Raw genomic sequence first — 22,155 nt, 5'->3', positions numbered from 1 at the left:
AGTAATTGAATGATCATCTCAGCATGATTTAGACTTTGTTATCAATGATAACAAATTATGCTTACGTCCAATCAAAATGTGGCCTTCGGCAAAGTTGAAGCTGGGAAGATTTCCTATGAGAAGAGTATGTTCACTTTTCCATAGATTATTATTACGAACAGTTAGATGACTGAACACAAAAGTTTTGTCTTTTCCATAGTAATTTGAGCATGAGCATGAGCATGATTGACCGCCCGCAGTTGCTACTCCGTTATTGCAAGAACAGCTGTACTTACACAGGGAACCAACAGACACTACTCGGGATCAGTAGCATCCTCAATGTGTAAGTACTGGTGCTCTCATTATTATAATAAACAATACCGGCGCCGGCTGCGTCCGAATGCAGGTCAATTTGGGAATGGGAGGGAAATGTTGACGTGTTACTTGCTTTACAGAAGCCGAGGAGTCCTCTGCACTTCCACAAGAAAACACTGTGAGTTTGGATATGGGAAAGGATTCGTTTTGGTTAACGATAAATATATAATTCGAAATGAATACGTGAGCATATACACGAATGACCGACACTGATAGTGCGGTTACTACGCAAACCTACTGAAATACTTATTTCGTTGCTCGCTCGACAGGAGCATACAACAGGTTAAACGTATCAAACTCTACTGACGCGTTTTTTTTGTTTAAATCCGGCGCTGTTCGTTTTTTCTTCCGCGCAACGCGAACCGGCCACAATGGATCTGAATTCCGTCACTCGCCCACGAGGAGCATGCAACAGATTCAACGGATCCAACACTACTCTGTCTTTTCCATAGTAATTTCCATATAAACTTCAAATGGCGTGTGCACAACCAAATGTCTTCCAAATCACTTCAAATTTTGGGAGAATGATTTTTATCATAATTGACATCGTTTAAGCATAGGGGAGCAGAAACTTCAAAATTTGCATCAGTCTAGTGAACACTTTTTCATCGAATAATTTTCTGTTTTGAACAGAAAAACTGTTTTTGAAGTTTCTATGATGACGATGATTACGATGACGGAGCATTGAACGTTAACCTTCCTTTGTCCCCAAATTGTGCCTTAAGGTCGTTTTGACTCGAAAATTCTAGGAGCTCACAAAATCAGTTTGTCGACCAATTTCAGCTATGTTGGGCTTGGATGAAAGGCACACATGTCTAGTTTCAGAAACCCTCCGGAAGATCCAAATTTTATCAAGAAACAGAATAATTGAGCCGTTGAATGCCTCATTTTGGTAAAAAAAACATAAATGATGCTCTATAATACTGATTTCTCCCGGTACCTGGGTGATTTCAATGGCCACAGAGAAACATAGTGAGAATCCTACAGGAAAACAATTCAATCCTGAGTTTTTGAAGAAATCCGTTTAAGGATTTTTGTTCAGAAAGTCTTTAAACATCACTAAATGAACTCCTAAAAAAAATTTCGTAATAATATTTCTAAACTCACTGGTTGAATTCTTGAAGATATCTGTAACAAAAATCTTGGAGAAATTCTTAAGAAAGATCATGAACGAATCACAAGATCCACTCCAGTAGAAATCGTCGGAGTAATACCTGAAGTTAATTTTCATCAAATACCTGAATAATGAATCTGTTAAAATGTCTGGAGAAAATCATGAACATATTGTCACAAGAAAAAAAAATAGAAATAACAACTGAGAGATGTCTGGTTGCATTTTCTGAAGTATCCTTATTTAAACTATTTGTGTCTTGCTTGCTTGCTCTAGATGCTTGGTCGCTACCAGATTTGCATTTCACAATTAGTAAAAGTATCCTTCTCTCGCAGGTGACCCCGGTCTTCTTCAACATCGGCATCAACGAGAAGGCAACTCTGGCGGAAACGCTGGGCTACACCAAGGAACAGCACCGGTCCAACTGGGACAACTACGACCGACTGAAGCAGTACCACGCCCGGTACAAACATATCCCGTTCAACTTCGTCAATCCTTCCTGCTCGGCAGCGCTGGATACGCCGACGAAGACGGGCCTGGCCAGCACCCAGCAGAAGGAAGTTCTCGTGCCGGAGCATGCCGTGGCCAGTCTGTTCGGCGAGATGGAGGAACAGCTGCGGGCGAACAGCTCCAAGAACTACCGGATACTGACGCTGGCCGAAGATATAACGCGGTCGATGCAGGGATTGAGGTTTACCTCGTGCAAAAGTGCCAAGGACCGGACGTCGATGGGCGTTACTCTGGAGCAGTGCCGGGTGCTGCAGCAGGAGTTCCACCTGTCCAGTTCGAACGCGCAGAACGTGCTGGATACGATGCGAAGGTGAGTTGTTGCAGGGATATTTGTTTATAGGAAGAGGGTAAATGTTTAACCAATAAAAAAATAATATGATATTTTATAAATAGCTCAACCCAAATTTACTGCTGTTCTAACAAGTGTTATTTTTTTCAAAACCCACATTTTTTCGAATATTTCAGCGAAGGAACCCGCTCGGACAACACCATGAAGAACATCGGACTGCGGAAGTACGCCTTCAATCTGCCGCAGGTTCTGTCGCTTCCGCAGGTATATCGACCGCCGGCCGGTGCCTACGGAAAGGCCCAATCGTAAGTCAATTGCGGTTGTCTATGTCTGTGTGGGTGTATGGAATGTTCGAAAACCATCTTCCAATCAAGCCAAAATGAGGTTAGTTTGCGTGCGGCAGCTGATTTTTTCTGATTTTAGGGCAGATATTCATCGCACTATTTAACGAATTTTACTTAATTTAACCGAGAAATGCAACACAGCCACCGCGCAATTTTTTTCGTTTGTGGTAGAATTTAAGTGAAAAAGTTTTTTTCTCCTCGTACTATTAAGCCGTTGTTGATGATGTTTAAAAGTTTAATTTATTGAAGAATAACTGTAATATACCTATTCCTCTTTGTTTGAATAACTTTCGCCCCTTTTGGCGTAAATTGTTCAATGATTTCCACTTTAATCTCGAAGCTTGCTAAACTGAAGCGTATTTAAGCCGGAACAATGAGCTACATTTCCCATCGACCATACTTTAAACGATCATTTCAGGTTCCCTGTGTTTCGAACTTCACAATCAGAGGCTCGTGTATATCTTTTCTTCTTCTTTGACGTTTCGCACTAGCGCCTTCTGCATGACTTGTTACAGAAACAGTATTTCGTGCAAAGTACTCACTAGATGTTAGTGTGAACTGGGAGATGAATTTTGAAGAAAATTATTCTACGTGGCACGTTTTTTTTCTTTCTGTGGAATAACTATGACAAGTATAATGAAATTATAATACTGTTTTCTCATTTTGCGACGGAAACCCGAGGTTAGAGTTAGAATAGAAAACAATTGGACTGAACCGACACATATGTCTAGTGGGCATCATTCATCAAATTACTAATAATAACCTGAATAGACAAGAAATTTGTAGTTAGAGAGTTTCTGACCTTTCGCCAGTGTGCCAAATTTGGTTTAAACGATTCTAAGATCTATCTTTCTCAACCAAACCCTATCATTTTAGAATTTTCTTGTTAGTCAACACAGTCCAAGCAATAATATTTCAATATACGTTGATTTGTCGAAAATATCTATGCTGTTTGTCCAAAAATTAAGCCTACAATAGGAAACCTATCGATCGGATATGATTACATGATTCATTTCTTGACAAATTTATTCTTTGATTAGCATGTTTGCTTGAAAAATATGTACCTAAATGAGGGTTTGGTTGACGAAAAAGATCTTGTATTGTGCTAATACAGCAAAGGCACGCCTCTACGTTTCGAGACAAATAAATATCAAAGAACGAGGTTTTAACACAGTGTATAAGTAATACTACTAACGAAATCAAATTCAAATAAAAATTCAAAAATGTAACCAATACAGTGAACGTTGTTATGACCCTAGTAGAATGGACAGTTTTTTAGAATCAGTATGGACAATTTTTTATAACATCATACCTACTATCGCAAATATTGACATTTAGAAATTTGAAAGTTCGAAACGTAAATTTCACTAGAATTGCAATAAAGTATTAAACAGTAATGCGAAATAAATTGGAGCAGCAGTTGACTGGAAGCGATTTTTGTTTTAGCATTTAGAAAGGTGAAAGAAATCCCTAGCCATCTAAAATAGGGACAACTTGTAACTTAAATGAGTTAGAGATAACTTACACCGTAGCAATGTACGGTACCGTCGTCCGCCACGATACGATCTAGTAATGCGAAAAAAAGTAACCTTTAAGAGAAGTCGATCATTGCAAACAAGACAAAATAATACCAAATCCTTAAAAAAAATTAAACTAAATATACAAGTATATTTGTAACCTTCTTCGGTGTCAGTTACTCGTATCCACTCGCTACAAGTGGTTGTCGAAATACGCGTATCTGTCAAAAGATAATGCAAGTATGGTGGATTTAGAAGGAACAGTAATCAAATATATTTTTATGATCCTTTCATTGAGATTCTGCTCAGAGGGTTCGAATACGTCACGGCGTGTATATGAGGAAGGTTTATCACAAAAAATAGGCATCGCCAAATCTTTCACCATTTGAAAATATAGGGTTTTAGCTTTCATTTGACGTGATCCCCACAAAAATCCACCGAGGGATCCCGAACACTTTTTTTTTAATTTTAAATTTGTGTTCCTTAGTACATATACATTTTTTTCAATGTGATCACAGTAAAATACAGTTTCATTCCTGTTTAGCTCGATGCTTCTATTTGAAATACAAGTTTATAAAATAAAGTTATATTAGATCTAATTTTATAAACGATAAAACTGTCCTATGTGACTACCGAAAAGCTAAACATTACATATAATTTGCAATTGGATTAGATGGACAAATTGACAAATTTAAACATCTAATCCAATTGCAAATTATATGTAATGTTTAGCTTTTCGGTAGTTGTTAAACTTCCACTCGGCTGGTTAGCCGTAAACCACGAATCATAATTAAAAACATGTCCTATGTGATTTCCAGGATTTAATGAGCCATAGGACACTTCTTCGAGATAATGTGCTGGAGATTCGATAGTTGTACCCTTATTCGTACTGCAAAAGTATATCGATCTGAGCATATAACTGTGCATTTACATAGTTAAATTACATTTACTATCTTCTTGTTCTCACTCACAGATGTCTCAGAAATTTCCAAAACTCACATTACTGCTATTACTAGTAAAAAAGGTTACGCAAAAACTACTATCTGTATCGCTTCATTACAAGGATGGAAAAAGTAGAACCGATCAACACTACAACAGACTGCGGAAGGAAGCCTAAAGGAATGAAAAGAAATATGATTCCCAAGCCTTAGCGAAAAACTTTAAAAAATCCCCATTAAACATAACATTGAGATACCCGGAACAAGTGACATTCTGAGGACCTTCAAGCATAGAACGTTTGTGGTAAAATGCAAGTGTCCTAGAAAGTTGAAGTCATAATTACAAGTAATATTCTTCTTCTTTCTGGCGTGACGTCCCAACTGAGACAGAGCTTGCTTCTACGTGTTCTTATGAGCATTTCCACAGTTATCTGAGAGTTATCTTTGCCAATTGATCATTTTTGCATGTGTATATTGTGTATAGTATCATCGTACCGACACCGGGTATCTCCGTTGGTTTGACCACATTTAAGGCTACCCCAAATCTACGAAACTTTTTACGGCAACAGAGACAAAAAATCGTCGCGATTTCGTTGTTGTGTCGCTGCAAGCACTCTTCTGTGGAACCATCTTGACTGACACGACGCGAATCGCTTTTTAATCTGTACCCCGCTAATAGGGTCCTAAACTGCCCATAAATGCATAACAGTCCCACGTGACTTTTTGTCATTTTTTAGTTAATTACGGGAAACGTCATTAAATTGCATGTACTTTCATTGTATTATAAGAAAATAATACGTTTGTTCTAGAAATGTTAAAAACAATATCGAACTTGGTCTGTCCCACGTTACTAATAAACGCATGTCAGTCTCGCGACTTGTGTGATAAGGACTTGCGACAAATTGTGTTGATAAGTAAGTCAAGTAAAGGAAAATATACTTATCCACAATTGTTGCCGTAACCCAGGGTGGTCAGAAAAAATCTACGACACACTTAAACGGAAGAATCGTTTGATTCAGCATACAAAGCTGTTGGATTTCCTTGGATCGTCTTCCTCGTACTTGTACCGACGCCGTCTTTGAACATCCACTCGTTCCCCTCGTTCCACGCACTGGCGTATATAGCTGGTTTGCTCTCGTGAATCCAATGCCTAGAGCAAGGTGTTAAGACGAATACGGGTTTTCTTCGGTATTTTAAGCCCGTAGTTCATTATACACCCACAAGTGACAAGCTTTACTTGGTGCGATAATCGACGCTTCTTGGCGTTGTGTGTCGCTTTCATGTTGTTGTTCTCTTGCGTTTTTGGAAAATTCATGAACGGCTGTTTGACTTCCGTCTGAGTCCATTTCATCAGTCCCCGTCACATATATAGTGTCCTCCAAGGATTTTAAACAGCTTACCCAATGCTACGTCTTCGGTGGAAACTGAAATATGCCGTCGCCGCCAGCATTGCCGTCCTTATCGTTGAAGCCAGCGAACTTGTCTTCAGAGCCCGCGTCATTGTACAACGGGACGCCATCGGCCATACTCCTGCACTCATCCTCGGAACTATCAGAAGTACCATAACTTTTCAAATAATCGAGAGCAGATATTTTCGCGACTTTGAATGCGGACACTAAACTGTCAAACAACAATAATACACATGTGAAGACCGATGCATCATAGTAAGCACTGATACTGTTATGCGTTTATTCTCGTACATTCAAAAGCAAATAAACGCATATCAGTCACGCGTACATTTTTCCGTATAATAACTAAATATTTGAGAAAATTAATAAACAAAATGTATGTAATACTGTAATCAATAGTTCATTGCACCATTTGAGTTCAAATTTGGGTGCGAAAACATCGCATTTTCAATATAATTTGAGTAAAGAGAGCACGCAGGTGTTCACGACTTCTATCGCGTTTTTCTTGGGTGCGCTGTTTTGCTAGTGTGACTGGTATGCATTTATGGGCAGTAAAGCCCTGTCCCAATTTTGATACCAAACGCTTAAGTTTAGGCTAAAAACACATGTTTACTCAATTTATAAATGATTTTCGTTGGTTAAAGTCAATAAAACATTTTTTATATTGTTTTTGAGATTTTGTCACACCCCTTGGTTTAAACTCAAATTTTTGGGTATCTTTTGTTTTCCGTGTCCCTTCCGAAATGTCAGATAGGAACAACCCCAGTGTTAAAACTAAAAGCCCTGTGGTACTTTTGTCGACAAAGTGAACGTCAAACATGATCAAAAGTGTCAAAGTTCATATTTGGAACAATTTTTAAAATTATATTTTAAATATGTTATAGCCGTTATTTGAGCTGGAAAAAATGCTTAAGTAGTTGCAAGAACATGATATTTCGTATTATTGAATAAAAAGAAGAATTCATTAAACATTTTAGGACCCTATTTGCACATCGTTCAGATTAAAAATGGTTCACACGTCATTTAGCTCATGGAATGGAGTAAAGTGAAATGGAACGCTGAGGTGTTCCGTTCTGTTGAACGCAGAATCAAATAAAACAGCCAAAGGAGTAACCAGAAGTACGATTTTGTGTTGTTCGTAGGGTGACTAGATGTTCAAATTATAAATGAACCCCGATGATTTGCATGAGGTACCGTTGAAATTAGCGGGGGTGCATGGTACTCTATGTCCAGGGAAGTTGAGAAAAAAAAAACGAAAAGATCCTCGACCGGCAGGATTTGAACCCATGTCCCTCAGCCTGGTCTTGCTGAATAGCTGCTCGTTAACGCTACAACTATTTGTACGTCTTGTGAACCTTGGATTGAAAAATGCGGCACGTTCAGTACCTTGTGTTGCCTCAATATAAAAATATAGTTGTGTAATACATCAGACTATAAACCGGAATTAAAAAATGTTTACTAGTATATAAACCACTCAAACAATTATCATCATCATCAATTATCATCACGTCATTATTCAGTTCAAGTGAATTTCGAAAATTGTTTTCAAGATACAATTTCAAAATTTAACAAAAATATAGTGGAAGCTTTGGGTGCATTGAAAGAACCAATATATTTCCTCTTCAATCAAATGTTAATACCGAGAAAGCAATTTCTGCCAAGCATAACAGCAATAACGGGGCATTCTCTCAATTGCTGCAAGAACTAAAAGTTTTTAAACGATATTTTCAATAAGCGACTTATAAATAAGAAAGTTTGACCATAGTATACTCCTGTTAACGCTTTCCATGAAGAATTTTCAAGTGATCTTGATTATGTTGAGACATGGCATACGCAGAACATTTTCTTCTGAAAGCATTACGTATTTTATTTAAGATATCATACTCACATCGAATATGTTTTCAGAATTGAATATAAGTAATAATTTGATTTATGCTAACGGTCTGTTTTTTTCAGGAAGATTAGCAAGTTGAGGAAGTGAGTGAAGTACTTTTCCGGTTATTTTCCTGTTCGTGGGCACATCAGTAAATATGCTATCACAAGTTGACTGATACTCTAAATAATTAGTAATTGATGATTATTAGACTGGCCCAGCTTAGCATGGGAGAAAAATAAAGTTGTATAATTCCACGGGGCACCCACCAGGATTATTCTTTAGGGTTAGAGGAAGACTTCCTGAAAGTTTTAGCTCATTTGGTCGTTCCATGAGCTGGCGCAATTGAATTGAAGTTAATATGGGATTTTCAGCTCCAACATACAGGAAACAGCACATCATCTCCTGTTTGAGTCAGGAATATTGTTGATCGCGTTCAATTGAACCCAGAATGTCAAAAACACTACTTGATACTATAGCAAACAATATTGTAGAAGGTTGTATGATGATTAAAATTGATAAAGTTGAAGTAGATTTGCAAGATTGCTTAGTATTCCTTCAACTTAGCTGGGTGGTAGCCACTAAGCGCATCATAGCCACCCATGACGCTGGGCGAGCTGCGGCACAAGGTGCATGCACATGTGTGATTGTACGGGAGTGCTGATCTAAACCTAACTTTCAACAACTGAAAGCTCAATGAAAATGAGCTAAAATCCAGATACAACCTTCGGCAATAATGTTCATTAGCGTATCAACTAGTGAATTTGTCATTCTGGGCTCAATTGAACGCGATTAACTAGTGTACGAGACGAAACAGTGACATAGGGTCAATTTTCAATATATTTGAGACGAATATTCCATACAAACTTTGAATTGAATGCGCCAGCTGGGGGAGCAACCAAATGAGTTGAAATTTTGAGAGAGCTTTTTTCTTACCCTAAGGCACATATCTAGGGGGTGCCCCGTTGAATTTTACAACTTTTTTGTTTAAGGGCCAGTCTAATGATTATACTGTACAATTTGTTCGAATGCCTTCCATTTTAGGATCCACTTGCTCCGGGATATCTTGCACAGTTTTTAGTAGACTGAAAAATTCAAATCCTGCCTCTTATTTTCTCACAATAAAATGACTAAATCAAGCATTTTTTTTGAGTATCATTTAGATAAAAAAAATATGAAAAATCAAAGCTGCAGATATTTTTATTAATGTGTTGATTTGTGTTATAAGAGTTCTATTTCGTTTTAAACTCTAAATTTGTACGGAAATGAGCGCTAAAATATGTAATTGAAGGAAAAGCTACACAAAATTGTTACGAATTGTGGCTTTCATTCATATCAATTATGGTTCGATTTTACTGGATGAGAGTTTTTACAATGAGCTTGTCTTACACTGAGGAAAGCGGTCGTAAGACTGTCATAAGATTCGCTTATGGAATTACGACACAAGAAAAATCTTTGAAATTCATAAGACCATCGTATGATTTTCGGCAGATGTTGTTTCCATAATACACCTCGTAGGAATTTCGTAAGATGATCTTATGAACCAGCATTGACATGATAACAAAATCCATAGATAGTATTATGAATTACGTTCTAATCCATTCTTGGTTCCATAAGACTGTCTTGTGTAGTTTGAGCTTTCAATTATGAATTTCAATAAATGATTTATACTAATTCGCGTTGAAAAATATGTTAACCAACTTGCGAAAATCAAGTTTTTATCCATTTTGTCATACCGCAATTCGATTTAAACACTTTACTGTAATCATAAGAATCGAGTTGCGATACGACAAAGTGGATGAAGATTCGAATTTCGCGAGTTGGCTAGCCTATTTTTAACGCGGCGCAGTATATCATAGCCGCGAAAAAATATTGAGAAAAGTTGTGAAAAACGCTTCAATTGGTGAGCGTTAGGAGCGGTGCTTCAATAACGAAGGTATTAATGGATGAAGATTTCTTACGCGTCATACAAATTGTTTTCAATTTCCATACAAAACTGTTACTGTTTGGATTCAATTACACAATTTAATCGAAAGAAAGTGTTAGTTACAGCGGAATTGATAATGAATAGAAAATATTTACCTTTCGTTGCATTAAAAACGGAGTCAGCCAGCGATGATTCAGCAAACTCGTCAATTTCGGCAGCCATATTGAATTTCTGATAGTGAAATGCCTGTACCGAGAAAATTTGCCTCACGTGGTTTTTCACAATGATGAGTAAAGGGGTTCATAAGCGTTCTTATGACATTGACAATTGATAGTTTTGAAGAAATTACACTAGTCGTATAGATTTCAATCTCGTCGTATGAAACACACAAGTGTGTTATGAACCATCAAAAAAATAATAAAAAACGCGTTCATTAGTGTGATCTTATGAAAATCATGCGAGATTTTTGCCTCAGTGTACAATGGACGATTGACAAATAAAACTCTTAGTTAATTAATAAGTTCTTAAATAACTAAGCTCAAAAGCAGGCTTTGTCACATTAGGTAAGTAATGCCAGACAGAGAGACATACAAAAGATGAAGAAAGTTGTTGTATTCTGAAAGAAAGTGGCTGTGTTCAGAGAAAAAAATAGTTATATGCTAGAATGGCTATATTTACATTTTACGAATAAGTGTCCTATGGGGATTTTTTTTTACAAATTGGGCCGAAGGGTCTCAGATTTTCATGAAACTTTTTCCACAGGCAGGGCTCATGGATATATGAATAAAAAAAAATTGAGAAAAATTCAGGGTCGCCTATTTTTCCGGAAAACTCAGGTGGAAATTTTTTGTTTTCCCTTGACACTACTTACTTTGGAAAATCATAACTCATGAACGAAGCATCGTAGAAACAAAGTTCTTATATGAAAATTTAAGCAAATTTTCTCAAAAATCCAAAAAAAAATATGAACTGGAAAAAGTTTTCCACAAAATTTTCCACCGTTGGGAAAATTCGTAAAGAAAAGCCGGAAAAACTATGCCCGAACTCGTGGAAAATTTTCAAAAAAATATTTTCGAGAAGGTAATTTTATAAGCTTTAATCACTGAAATTTTTGGAATGCACTTTTTTTTCGTTTTTGAGTTATGGCCAATTTTGTGAAAAATGTCCAGATGTGCCATATAAGACTTTTCTTTGAATTTCTCAAGAACGAAACATTGTAGAAAGAAAGTTTTTGTATGAAAATTTAAGCAAATTTTCTCAGAAATCCAAAAAAAAAAATATGAACTGGAAAAAGTTTTCTACAAAATTTTCCACCGTTAGGGAAATTCATAAAGAAAGGCTAGAAAATCTATGCCCGAACTCGCGGAAAATTTTTATTAAAATATATTTGAGAAAGAAACTTTATAAACTTCAATTCTAGTAACTTTTAGGATGTACTTTCTGTTTGTTCCTGAGTTATGGTCGATTTTGTGAAAAATGACCATATTAGCCTTTTCTTTGAAAACCCATATTTCAATCGAAGCATCAGAAAAACAAGGTTTTTTTTATCAAAGCAATGGCAAATTTTTTAAAAGATCTGAGAGAAACGATATGGGATTGGTTTTAATGAAGTATAAGTCGGATTGGATTATATTTTTCATGAAACATTACACCGTTAAGCAAAGCTGAAAAAACTGTTTCTTTTCCATTGAAAGTATTGAAAAATATTGTAGGATTGGATCTTATTGATCGCTCTTTTCAAATATACTTTGTTTGAAAGCTGGAATAGCTAATCGGGTTTTCATTTTTTTTTTCTTAAACAGTGAAAAATGTCCTGGGAAACTGATTCCATTTCAAAAATTTCATATTTTTGAGATAATTTGAATCCGGTTCGACAAGTCATGATGAGTCTTGAGTCATGATTTTTTAACGAAAAGGCATGTATGGCAAATCTTTGCATTTTTTACAAAATTGACCATAGATCAGGATTTAAAGAAAAGTACATCCTAAACGTTACCAGAATTGAAGGTTATAAAGTTTCTTTCTTAAAAATATTTTATTAAAAAATTTCCACGAGCTCGGGCATAAATTTTCCAGCTTTTCTTTATGAATTTCCCCAACGGTGGAAAATTTTGTGGAAAACTTTATCCAGTTCATATTTTTTTGGATTTCTGAGAAAATTTGCTTAAATTTTCATACAAAAACTTTCTTTCTACAATGTTTCGTTCTTGAGTTATGATTTTCCAAAGAAAAGTCTTATATGGCACATCTGGACATTTTTCACAAAATTGGCCATAACTCAAAAACGAAAAAAAAGTGCATTCCAAAAATTTCAGTGATTAAAGCTTATAAAATTACCTTCTCGAAAATATTTTTTTGAAAATTTTCCACGAGTTCGAGCATAGTTTTTCCGGCTTTTCTTTACGAATTTTCCCAACGGTGGAAAATTTTGTGGAAAACTTTTTCCAGTTCATATTTTTTTGGATTTCTGAGAAAATTTGCTTAAATTTTCATACAAAAACTTTCTTTCTACAATGTTTCGTTCTTGAGAAATTCAAAGAAAAGTCTTATATGGCACATCTGGACATTTTTCACAAAATTGGCCATAACTCAAAAACGAAAAAAAAGTGCATTCCAAAAATTTCAGTGATTAAAGCTTATAAAATTACCTTCTCGAAAAAATTTTTTGAAAATTTTCCACGAGTTCGAGCATAGTTTTTCCGGCTTTTCTTTACGAATTTTCCCAACGGTGGAAAATTTTGTGGAAAACTTTTTCCAGTTCATATTTTTTTTGGATTTTTGAGAAAATTTGCTTAAATTTTCATATAAAAACTTTGTTTCTACAATGCTTCGTTCTTGAGTTATGATTTTTTAAAGTAAGTAGTGTCAAGGGAAAACAAAAAATTTCCACCTGAGTTTTCCGGAAAAATAGGCGACCCTGAATTTTTCTCATTTTTTTTATTCCTATATCCATGAGCCCTGCCTGTGGAAAAAGTTTCATGAAAATCTGAGACCCTTCGGCCCAAACCCGTACGGAAATAAAAAAAATCCCCTGATGTAAAATTCAGAACTACAGATCCCTCCTTCAAATATTACGTAACGCAACAGGGGAAGGGAGGGGTCTTCCGTAATGTTACGGTCGTTACAAAAAAAAAATAAATTTTTCATACAAAAGCTGTTACGTGGGGGAGGGAGGGGGTCTAAAATTGGCAAATTTTGCGTTACGTAATATGTGAATCATCCCATAGAAAATTAACTTATATGCTGATTATCAACGCGCGCAGAACAATTTGTTACTGGTGGCTTTTCGTACTCATGTTGCGTGCACTAGAGCAGCAAGCTCGATTTTGCGCACGGGGTCATCTACGCCTAAAACCTTTAGGGTCGTTGGGGGACCACTTAGCGTCCACGTACGGACTTCAAATTTTTACCTGATTTTTTTCTTACCAAAACGAGCACTTTACAATGACGAACTTATAACATTTCGCATTTTCGAAAAATAAGGGACGGCCTAATGGACATTCGTTGGGCGGTCAGGTTAGTGAAGACCAACCGATCCTAGAAACTACTCCATTCTAACATCTTAGTTTTTCCGCAAATTTGATTTGGATTTCTCGGAATTCGTCTGGAAATTGGAATTCAACGTCTGGTCGGGACGTTGCTTCAGATTTGGATCAGTTTGTTTGAACAAAGCATAAATACTGACACAAGAGCAACAAAAAGTCTATAACTCATACATATTTATAAATTTCGTCTCACCTTCCTAGTTCACTGTTCTTATTATTATGGAATTGCATACATTGCGTATATAGAAACACACTTTAGTAATAGAAACAAATTAAACCAAATGTCGTGTATCATAAGTTTCAAGGAATTTCATAAAATAAATTGCGTTATTCTAGTGAGTTGCAGAAGTGTCAGCATACAATCCAAAAAACGTCTGCATATTATATTTCATTTTTCAAGAATTAAAATGAGCCTTTCAATACCATTGTCATGATGACAAATGCGACCACAGCCCATACCACACTTTATTCTGAATAATATCATTGAAGCGTGCGATAGATACGCTTGAGAGTGTTTAAACTTTTTGTCTGTGGTATTAGTATGTAAAATGACCTTTGGCGTCAACTATCTAGAGCTACTTTTCCGGATGTTAGAGATTCTGTAAGACGTTAGATTTGTTAAAAGACGATCCAACATTCTATACAAGTTTCTTAATCAAGGATATGGGCCTCATAACATAATCATTATGTTTTTTTTACGAGCTGGGTCATTGAGTTTCGTAACTATACTCCGAACCGGATTCTTTGGAGGTTTTAGGGGATTTCGTGGTTTTAATGATGTTTTCAAATCCAAGAGCTGAAAACTAAAAATAAAAAAATGGGTTCCAATTTTGGCACGGTTCCGCTTTTGGCAACTGAAAATTTCGACTTTATTGCCAAAAACGGAATCCCACTGTATTAGGATATACATGGGAATCTAAGGATGCACACGAGACATCAAGGATCCCTGCCAAAAGCCTACGTTAGCCAGGATTTACACTGGAATCCCAAGATTTTACATTTTAATCAAAGGATCCCTACTGAAATAACAGAATCCAGGCTGGAATCTCAGGATCCACACTGAAATCCCAGAAACTACACAGAGAATCGCAAGATCCACACTGGAATCCCAATACTCACACTGGAATCCAAGGATCTACACTGGAATACCAAGATTTCGCAGTCCCAGGATCCACTCTGAACTCCTACGATCTACACTAGGATCCTAGGATTCACTACTGAAAAACCAGAATTGGAGTCCTGGAATCCATACTGGTACACAGAGGTCCAGTTTTCTAAAACGCTGTCAAAAACCCAATTTCAAACATGGTGTTAGTTCAAAAACAGTTTCAAACATCAATCTAACACCTATTACTGTAGGCATGTTAAATAACTAAATGACAGCTTCTCTATATCATGTAAATCTCTCCACGCGGATATATCATGCCCAAATGCTCTTAAAAGTCTAAAGAGTCGATTAGAGAAGAATGTTCTTGACTAATTTTGGCTTAACATTCGTTTTATGAAAAAGTTGCGAGCCTCAAAATATATGGAAAACCGCAATTTTGTGGAAATTTTGATCCATGACAACTAAAAAATGGTGAAACAGGGTCTGCAACCTGAAACATGTTCCACAACACTTGTTATGATCAAAACTTGTCAAATATTTAGATTCCGTAATTTTTGCCATGAATTTTAGAAGCTGGATCACTGTGTGGCATCTCGCGAATACATTGAAATCCTGCAATACACACTAGTATCCCAGGATCTCCACTGAAATACTACGGTCCGTACTACAATCCCAATCTTATGATCTTCACTACAATCTCAAGATCCACACTGGAACACAAGGATCCACAATGGAATCCCAGGATCAATAATGGAATCCAATGGTCTGCACTGGAATCCCAGGATCCGTTCTACAATCTTTCTGGGATCTTTGATAGGAAAACTATGAAGTTCCGACAGAAACGCCTCCGGAGTTCCTCTAGGATTAGCTCCGGAGTTCTTTTACCGATTTCCCTAAAATTATTCTGTTTTTTTTTCAGATATTCTCCAAGAATTCCTTTAGAGTTCCTTATGTAAGTTCCACTACCGGGAATTCCCTCAGATTTTCTTAATGGTTCCTCCAGCAATTTCTCCAGTACGGATCCATCGGAGTTTCTCCAGAAATTTTTCAAGAGTTCTTCCAGCAATCCCTCAAGTTTTTTTTCTGAGAATACCTTCAGACTTCCTCCGGGAAATACAGCAGAGTTCCTCCAAGAAATCCTTTCATAGGGAATTTCTCCACAGTTGATCTGGGAATTCCTCTAGAGTTTCTCCACGAATTCCTCACCACTACTTTCAGGAATTCCTTTGAAGTTCCTCAGGATATCCACCGGGAATTTTTCAGCAGTTCTTCCGGAAATGTCTCCGGCTCTCCAACGAGAATTCCATCGTAGCTCTGCTAGGAATGCCTTCTGAGCTACGCCGAATCCCTTTGGAGTTTATCCGGGTACTCCTTCGGAGTTCCTTTGGGTTTCTGCTGGTTCAATCAATTCTGCTGTGCATGCTAGACCGATGCCACTCGTAAACCTTCGGTTATAAGTGACTGTCAACAAGTGTCTTTCAACGAACTCGCTCGTTTTTTTTGTATATTATTTTAATTCTCGTGACTCAGAGGCGGAATAAATCTCAAAAATATACTGTAGTGCTCAGAGAACGTTAAGCTATGTGGAAACCATGTAACAACCAAATTTGACAACTGTTGGAAAAATTCAAAAACGCAATTTCAAAACAGGGAGTTTTTTCGGACAAAATCAAACACCCTTCGTGGGCACCATTTTTAATCGATTATTTTTACTTTTATTTTCTTTATTAAATACGAATACTATTTACAACATTTCGGATCGTTCTCGATCTCCTCTGCAGGCGAGGAAAATATTCTTCGTTCCTATTACACGTGAAATAATTCGCTTGCTTCATTTTTTTTCTTTTCCTCCAATCCGTCATTGAATGTCCGGTCTACTGGTACACTTAGCGGCCAGTATTTCCTACTATCTTCTTTAGTAACTTTTTCGCTTCGGTTGTCTGTGTGTAAACTGCTAAAACCAGATAGCTTACTCGTGTGTATGTGTGTTTCTACGTATATGTATGCGTTAGTTTTTAAGTCTAAACCGATTTACATAGTGTATAACCTAGCGAAACTGGTTTCCAAATTCACAACGTACATTTGAGCGCGCGCGTTTTGTGTTTATTTCTCCTAAATATTTGCCTTAAAAACGAATAAAGGGTGTAAGTGTTAACAAACCAATGGGAAAAATACTGAAATGCATTTACTTGTTTTTTCTTTTTACTGCTAGATTAGGTTGTCGATTCTGACAAATTCCAAAGACCGAGAAAACCTACTTGAGAGTAATTTGTGAGAGAGAATTTACCAATAGCAAAAAGGATTATGCATGCCTTTGTAATGGCACTCTATGTCTATATAAAAAACAAACAATCGGGAATGTCAGTAATTGTCAGCCTAATTTTCTTTTTCCTAATTCAATTTCCTAATAAAAACAAAAACAACGATAATTGTTTGCTTGTTTGCCTAATTGTCCACTAGAACTCGATATTGCAACTGCGGTTTCGTTTCTCCTAATCTTTGTCTCTTTCTCTTTCTACAAGTTAGTATGTGTGTGCTTGTCATTTTTCTTCTTTTTTTTTGTTTTCTGCTCTGAGGTCTTCCATTTTTTTCAAACTCTTTGAAAGAGAAGCGAAGCCTTGCAGATTTTCTTTTTTCTTCAGCGATATTCTTCTTTTTTCACTTCGTTTCCTTGAAGGTTAACGTTAACAACACAAAAAGTGATAACAAATTTTCGGTAAATCGCTTCGTTTTTTTGGGAGGATAGAACGAAACAATAGTACAAACAAACGAATGAAATAAATTAACGACTTATGACGAGATAGAAACATTAACAAAAGCCTTTTGTCAAAAGGGAGAAAAGGGGAGAACAGGGTGCAACGGGTAGCAATGTCGACCGTGACTAAACGTCATCCGACGAATTGTGTCTAGATTGTGTGTGTTTGTGTGCGCACTTCTATGTTGCGTGTTTGCGTTGTGGGTTTAGACGCGGTCAAGATCGAATCCCCATTCGAAAGTTTGGCTCGTGAAGCGAATTTGCTGAAAGAAATTTTCCAACTTTTGTCATGCGTTCGTCAGCTAAGGGCGCGAAAGGATTGGATAAGAAACTCAGAAAAAAAAAATTATTGGTAAATCACAATCAAAATGGGAAGAAAATTTCTTTCAGTGTGGGTGTAGATGTCGAGTTGGTGCACAGGTCAAACGATTAACTAATCGACAAGGTTAGGTATGGTTTGTGTCTTGACTATCGGTCGACTTAACTGCTAAGGTGCGTTTGGTTTTTAATGTTTTTTTTTTAGGAATGGCTTCCTGCACTGAAAAATGTGAGCAACGTCCTAAGAACTAGTGAAACTATCCGATAATAAATAAATACGTACACAATTGTAGAGGAAATTGAAGGTGAAAGTTGGATAGGGAAGAAGAGAGGTTAGAATCATCTAAAGTCCCGTTTTCTTTCTAGGTGGTCACTCCCACAGTGGGCTCATCAGAACCCGGCGACCTTCGTCCTCGTCGCGGTCCTTGTACGGTCCTTCCATTCTGATAGTGATTACCATTCTACGGGGTCAGTAGTGGCGGTGGTCGCCTCGGCGTCCGTTGCCTCCACCGTTGCCGCCGCTGCCCATGATGTTCGGCTCCCGGAAGTCTCCGTCCCGGCTGTCCCGGTGGTTTCCGCGGCTTCGTTCCTGGCCTTCACCGCCGCCGCCGCGGTGGCTGCTCTTGTGGTGATGGTGGTGGTGCCGTTTCTTCTCGCCCTTGACGCACACGTCCGACACGACCATCTCGGAGCCGTCCCGCACGGCCATGCTGTCCCGGGGATAGTCCCGGCTCCGGTTGGACGACAGGTTCTCCCGGGATCTGTCGATAAAAAATCTACAGTAGGTGAAAAAAGGCCGGTCAGAGAGAGCGAAATCTGGGTAGTTGGTCTGGCGTTTGGTTAAGCGTTTGTGTGTCCAAGCGTTTGTGCGTTCGTGAGTGTGCGAGTGTGAGAGTGAGTGCGAGAGCGTTAGCTTTGTGTGCGTATAAGTGAGTGATCGTTTGTGAAGTTATACATACTTAAATATTTGATTTTGAACTTGGCTTTGAACTGGCGGTGTATGGCTGCTAAGAATCACGCAATACATCAATTTGTAAGTACCAATACAGTATTTTAAGGGGGCAGGTCCGTCATTGATTTCGGAATTTTCAAAAGCAGTGTTTTCGTCCAAAATCAAGAAAATTAGCAGGAAAATGTGTTCACTGTATTATATTCTCCAACTGAAACACAGTGAACACATTTTCACGAATAATTTTTAGTTTTGAACAGAAAAACTGCTTTTAAAGTTTCGATAATGACGATGATAACGATGACGGAGCGTTGAACGTTAAGAGCGTCATTTTTTGGATGGGATCAGAAGATCTGGCTCATAGATTGTATAGATCTTATCGTCGATAAGATCGATAAGCAAATCTCAAATGTTTGACAGTGGTTTGTTTACACTTCTACACAGTCTTCCGAAACCATCATTGCGCAAGAGAGAATTAAAAAGCATGCCTTGAAAATTTTCATTTCCAAATGATGAATTTGAATCCTCGCATTTCAATGTGTCATGTCTACCTATCTCAAGTGATATTAATTATTCTACCTTTTGACATGGTACCTTTTATCTGTTCGTACCTAAGGGATTTCTAAGATATAAGCACTGGCTGCAGTTGACGCATAAGGGAGAGACTTCCCGAACTGTGGACTGATTAACATATTATTTTATTCATTATTTGCAGGATATAAAAGTGGCGACGAGGATCATGGAAACGTGTGTTGAAGATAATCGATTTTCTTTGGGGTGGCGAATTGCCAATTGTATCTGTATTTGAAAGTGTGGTGAAATTGCCAATTTGAGTTGAACCAAATTGTTCTTCAGAGCTGACGAAATTGTCGTTTATTGTGAACATTTTGTTCTTTTATGAAGCGATTGCTGTATTGAGATGAACGAAATTGTTCTTTGGTGTTGACGAATTTGTCAAATGTAATGTTGAGTAGTAAATCCAATGATTTGAATGTTTTGTTGTAGTCATGGAATGAGCAAATTTGCGTGTTTAAGATAAGATGAATTCTTTGGATATATTTTCGATTGTTCGTTGTATGAGTTGTTGCAACTTGTCAACTTGTAGGTGGCTTTTAAAGAGTTATTAGAAAGTTTCTAAAGGGAAAAGGACTGTCATGTCTACCTATCTCAAGTGATATTAATTATTCTACCTTTTGACATGGTACCTTTTATCTGTTCGTACCTAAGGGATTTCTAAGATATAAGCACTGGCTGCAGTTGACGCATAAGGGAGAGACTTCCCGAACTGTGGACTGATTAACATATTATTTTATTCATTATTTGCAGGATATAAAACAATGCTCCTGTGATCATTTGATCTAAAGTATTGCATCATTGATGCAAATCATTTCAGCTGATCTGGATTAGAATATATTTGCCATTCGGATATTGCACCACATGATTTAAAGTGCTCGATTCAGTAATCGAATGCTGCGAAAATTTGCTGATGTTCATATAATAATTCCATTTCGACCGAGTTTAACATCACTAAAGAGTATCCTTTAGGATGGTGCTTAGAAGGGAGAATTTCAAGATTGAATAATTTAAATGAAGTGGGTAGGGGCTCAAAGGGAAGCATTTAGTCGATCTTGGTAGCTGAATCTAAATCTAACTTATCATAGCTCTTAATAATTTAAGCGATGTTGAGGTAGTTTGGGTCTAAGATTCGATACGTGTCATATGATGGTAGTTTTAGGTGAACATGTCGCACGCAATAAGTGAACTATTACTGGGTAGAATAAGTAAAGCTCGATGCACGAAGTTCCTAATGTCGTCAGTACGTGGTAGTAAAAAATATGCTTATAAGTACAATGAGGCTCTAGATTGAATCTGGCACCAATGACGAAGCGCTAAGCAAAAAAAGGCATAAGGTACAGGATATGTTTATTTTGGGGCTTCAGGTTCCCATCTGGCGCTGTAGCGGACAAGCTTCGACCGAATTGCATGGCTATTAATATAGACTCGTTTTATATCTCGTTACCATTCATTCAGTGTTTCCTATAAGAAAAGAAAAGCAACAATAAAATACAATAAAACCAAATCAAATTTGATTTGCATTACCTTTAAAATACTGAACCTATTTTACAACAATGAACATTTTCTCCCGCAAACAACTGCATTCTGACAGTTTTCAACCACGCAATGAAACGATAATCGTGCGGTTGCTATGCCTACTAGACATATTCGCCCAACAGAAGGAGTTGATATTTTTCTAGATCATTGATGCAGTATTTTCACGAAATGATAGGAGCAAATCAAAGCAATGTTGGATTGGGAAAAGAGGAGTGTGCATTTTCCTTCTCCCTGATTTATAGATCAAAGCAACGTAATGCAAAGGAGATTTTGAAGACTGCTTCTACAGAGAACGACTGGAGCAAGTTTGATCAAAGTAGTCGATCGCTTTCAGAAATAACGTCAAATGGAACTAGAAAGAAGAAATATTGCACAATATTTTGTGCACAAGCACCTGGAAAATCCGGAGTGGTCCGGTTCCAAGCTGACAAAAGTGTTGAAGATGCAGAAAATAACAGTTTGTCGAGTGCTTAAAACCTACAAGGAAACCCTGAGTGTGGAAAGTTATCTGTGCAGCAAGAAAGGGAGTTTTCCGAGCCGGATTCTGGAAAAAGATTTTTTCCAAAGCAAATCCAAATAACCGGGAAGAGAGTTTTCCAAGGCCGGAATGAGAGTATTCCGAGCCGTATTCTAAAAAGAGAGTTTTCCAAAATGAATCCAAATTGCTGCAAAGAGAGTTTTCCGAGTCGAATTTTGAAAGATAGTTTTCCAAAGCGAATCTAAATTGCCGGAAAGAGGGTTTTCCGAGTGGATACTGGAGAAAGAGAGAGTTCTCCAAGGCCGGAAAGAGATTTTTCTGAGCCGAACTTTGCAAAGAGAGTTTTCCAAACCGCATTTAAATTTCCGGAAAGAGAGTTTTTCGAGCCGACTTTTGGAAAGAATTCGAATTGCTGGAAAGAGGGTTTTCCGAGTAATGTGAAAAGTGGATTCTGGAGAGAGAGTTCGCCAATGCCGGAAAGAGAGTATTCCTAGCCCAATTATGGACAGAGAGTTTTCAAAAATGAATTAAAATTTGCCGGAAAGAGAGTATTATGAGCCAAATTTTGGAAAAAGAGTTTTCCAAAATGAATCCAACTTGCCGTAAAAAGAGAGTTTT

At 37.3% G+C, this 22,155-nt stretch overlaps 2 protein-coding genes across 12 annotated transcripts in view; one reads left to right on the top strand and one right to left on the bottom strand.

Moving 5' to 3' along the window:
* The window catches only part of LOC5572787 (type I inositol 3,4-bisphosphate 4-phosphatase), a 44,791-nt gene extending 40,753 nt beyond the window's left edge, over positions 1 to 4,038 (top strand). For 2 of the 3 annotated variants that reach the window (XM_021838620.1, XM_021838605.1), the window contains 2 exons: positions 1,801 to 2,285; positions 2,441 to 4,038. In XM_021838620.1, the coding sequence (XP_021694312.1) occupies positions 1,801 to 2,285; positions 2,441 to 2,573 (618 nt within the window). In that variant the 3' untranslated portion in view covers positions 2,574 to 4,038. The remainder of the gene's footprint in view (positions 1 to 1,800; positions 2,286 to 2,440) is intronic. The other variant, XM_021838613.1, reaches the window with a different exon arrangement.
* Positions 4,039 to 16,759: 12,721 nt separating this feature from the next.
* LOC5564206 overlaps positions 16,760 to 22,155 on the bottom strand; it is a 249,529-nt gene continuing 244,133 nt past the window's right edge. For 4 of the 9 annotated variants that reach the window (XR_002498776.1, XM_021838563.1, XM_021838574.1 and 1 more), the window contains one exon: positions 16,760 to 18,759. Coding sequence is in view for 7 of the 9 variants with exons in the window: in XM_021838563.1 (XP_021694255.1) it covers positions 18,468 to 18,759 (292 nt within the window). In the remaining 2 variants the exon portion in view is untranslated. Of the gene's footprint in view, positions 18,775 to 22,155 lie in introns of all 9 variants that reach the window. The other 5 variants (XM_021838557.1, XM_021838579.1, XM_021838567.1 and 2 more) reach the window with 2 other exon arrangements.

This window comes from Aedes aegypti, chromosome 1, assembly GCF_002204515.2.
Source record: "Aedes aegypti strain LVP_AGWG chromosome 1, AaegL5.0 Primary Assembly, whole genome shotgun sequence".
NCBI lineage: Eukaryota > Metazoa > Arthropoda > Insecta > Diptera > Culicidae > Aedes > Aedes aegypti.
Note: the sequence above shows the minus strand (reverse complement) of the source record. Positions and strands in the feature narration are given on the sequence as shown.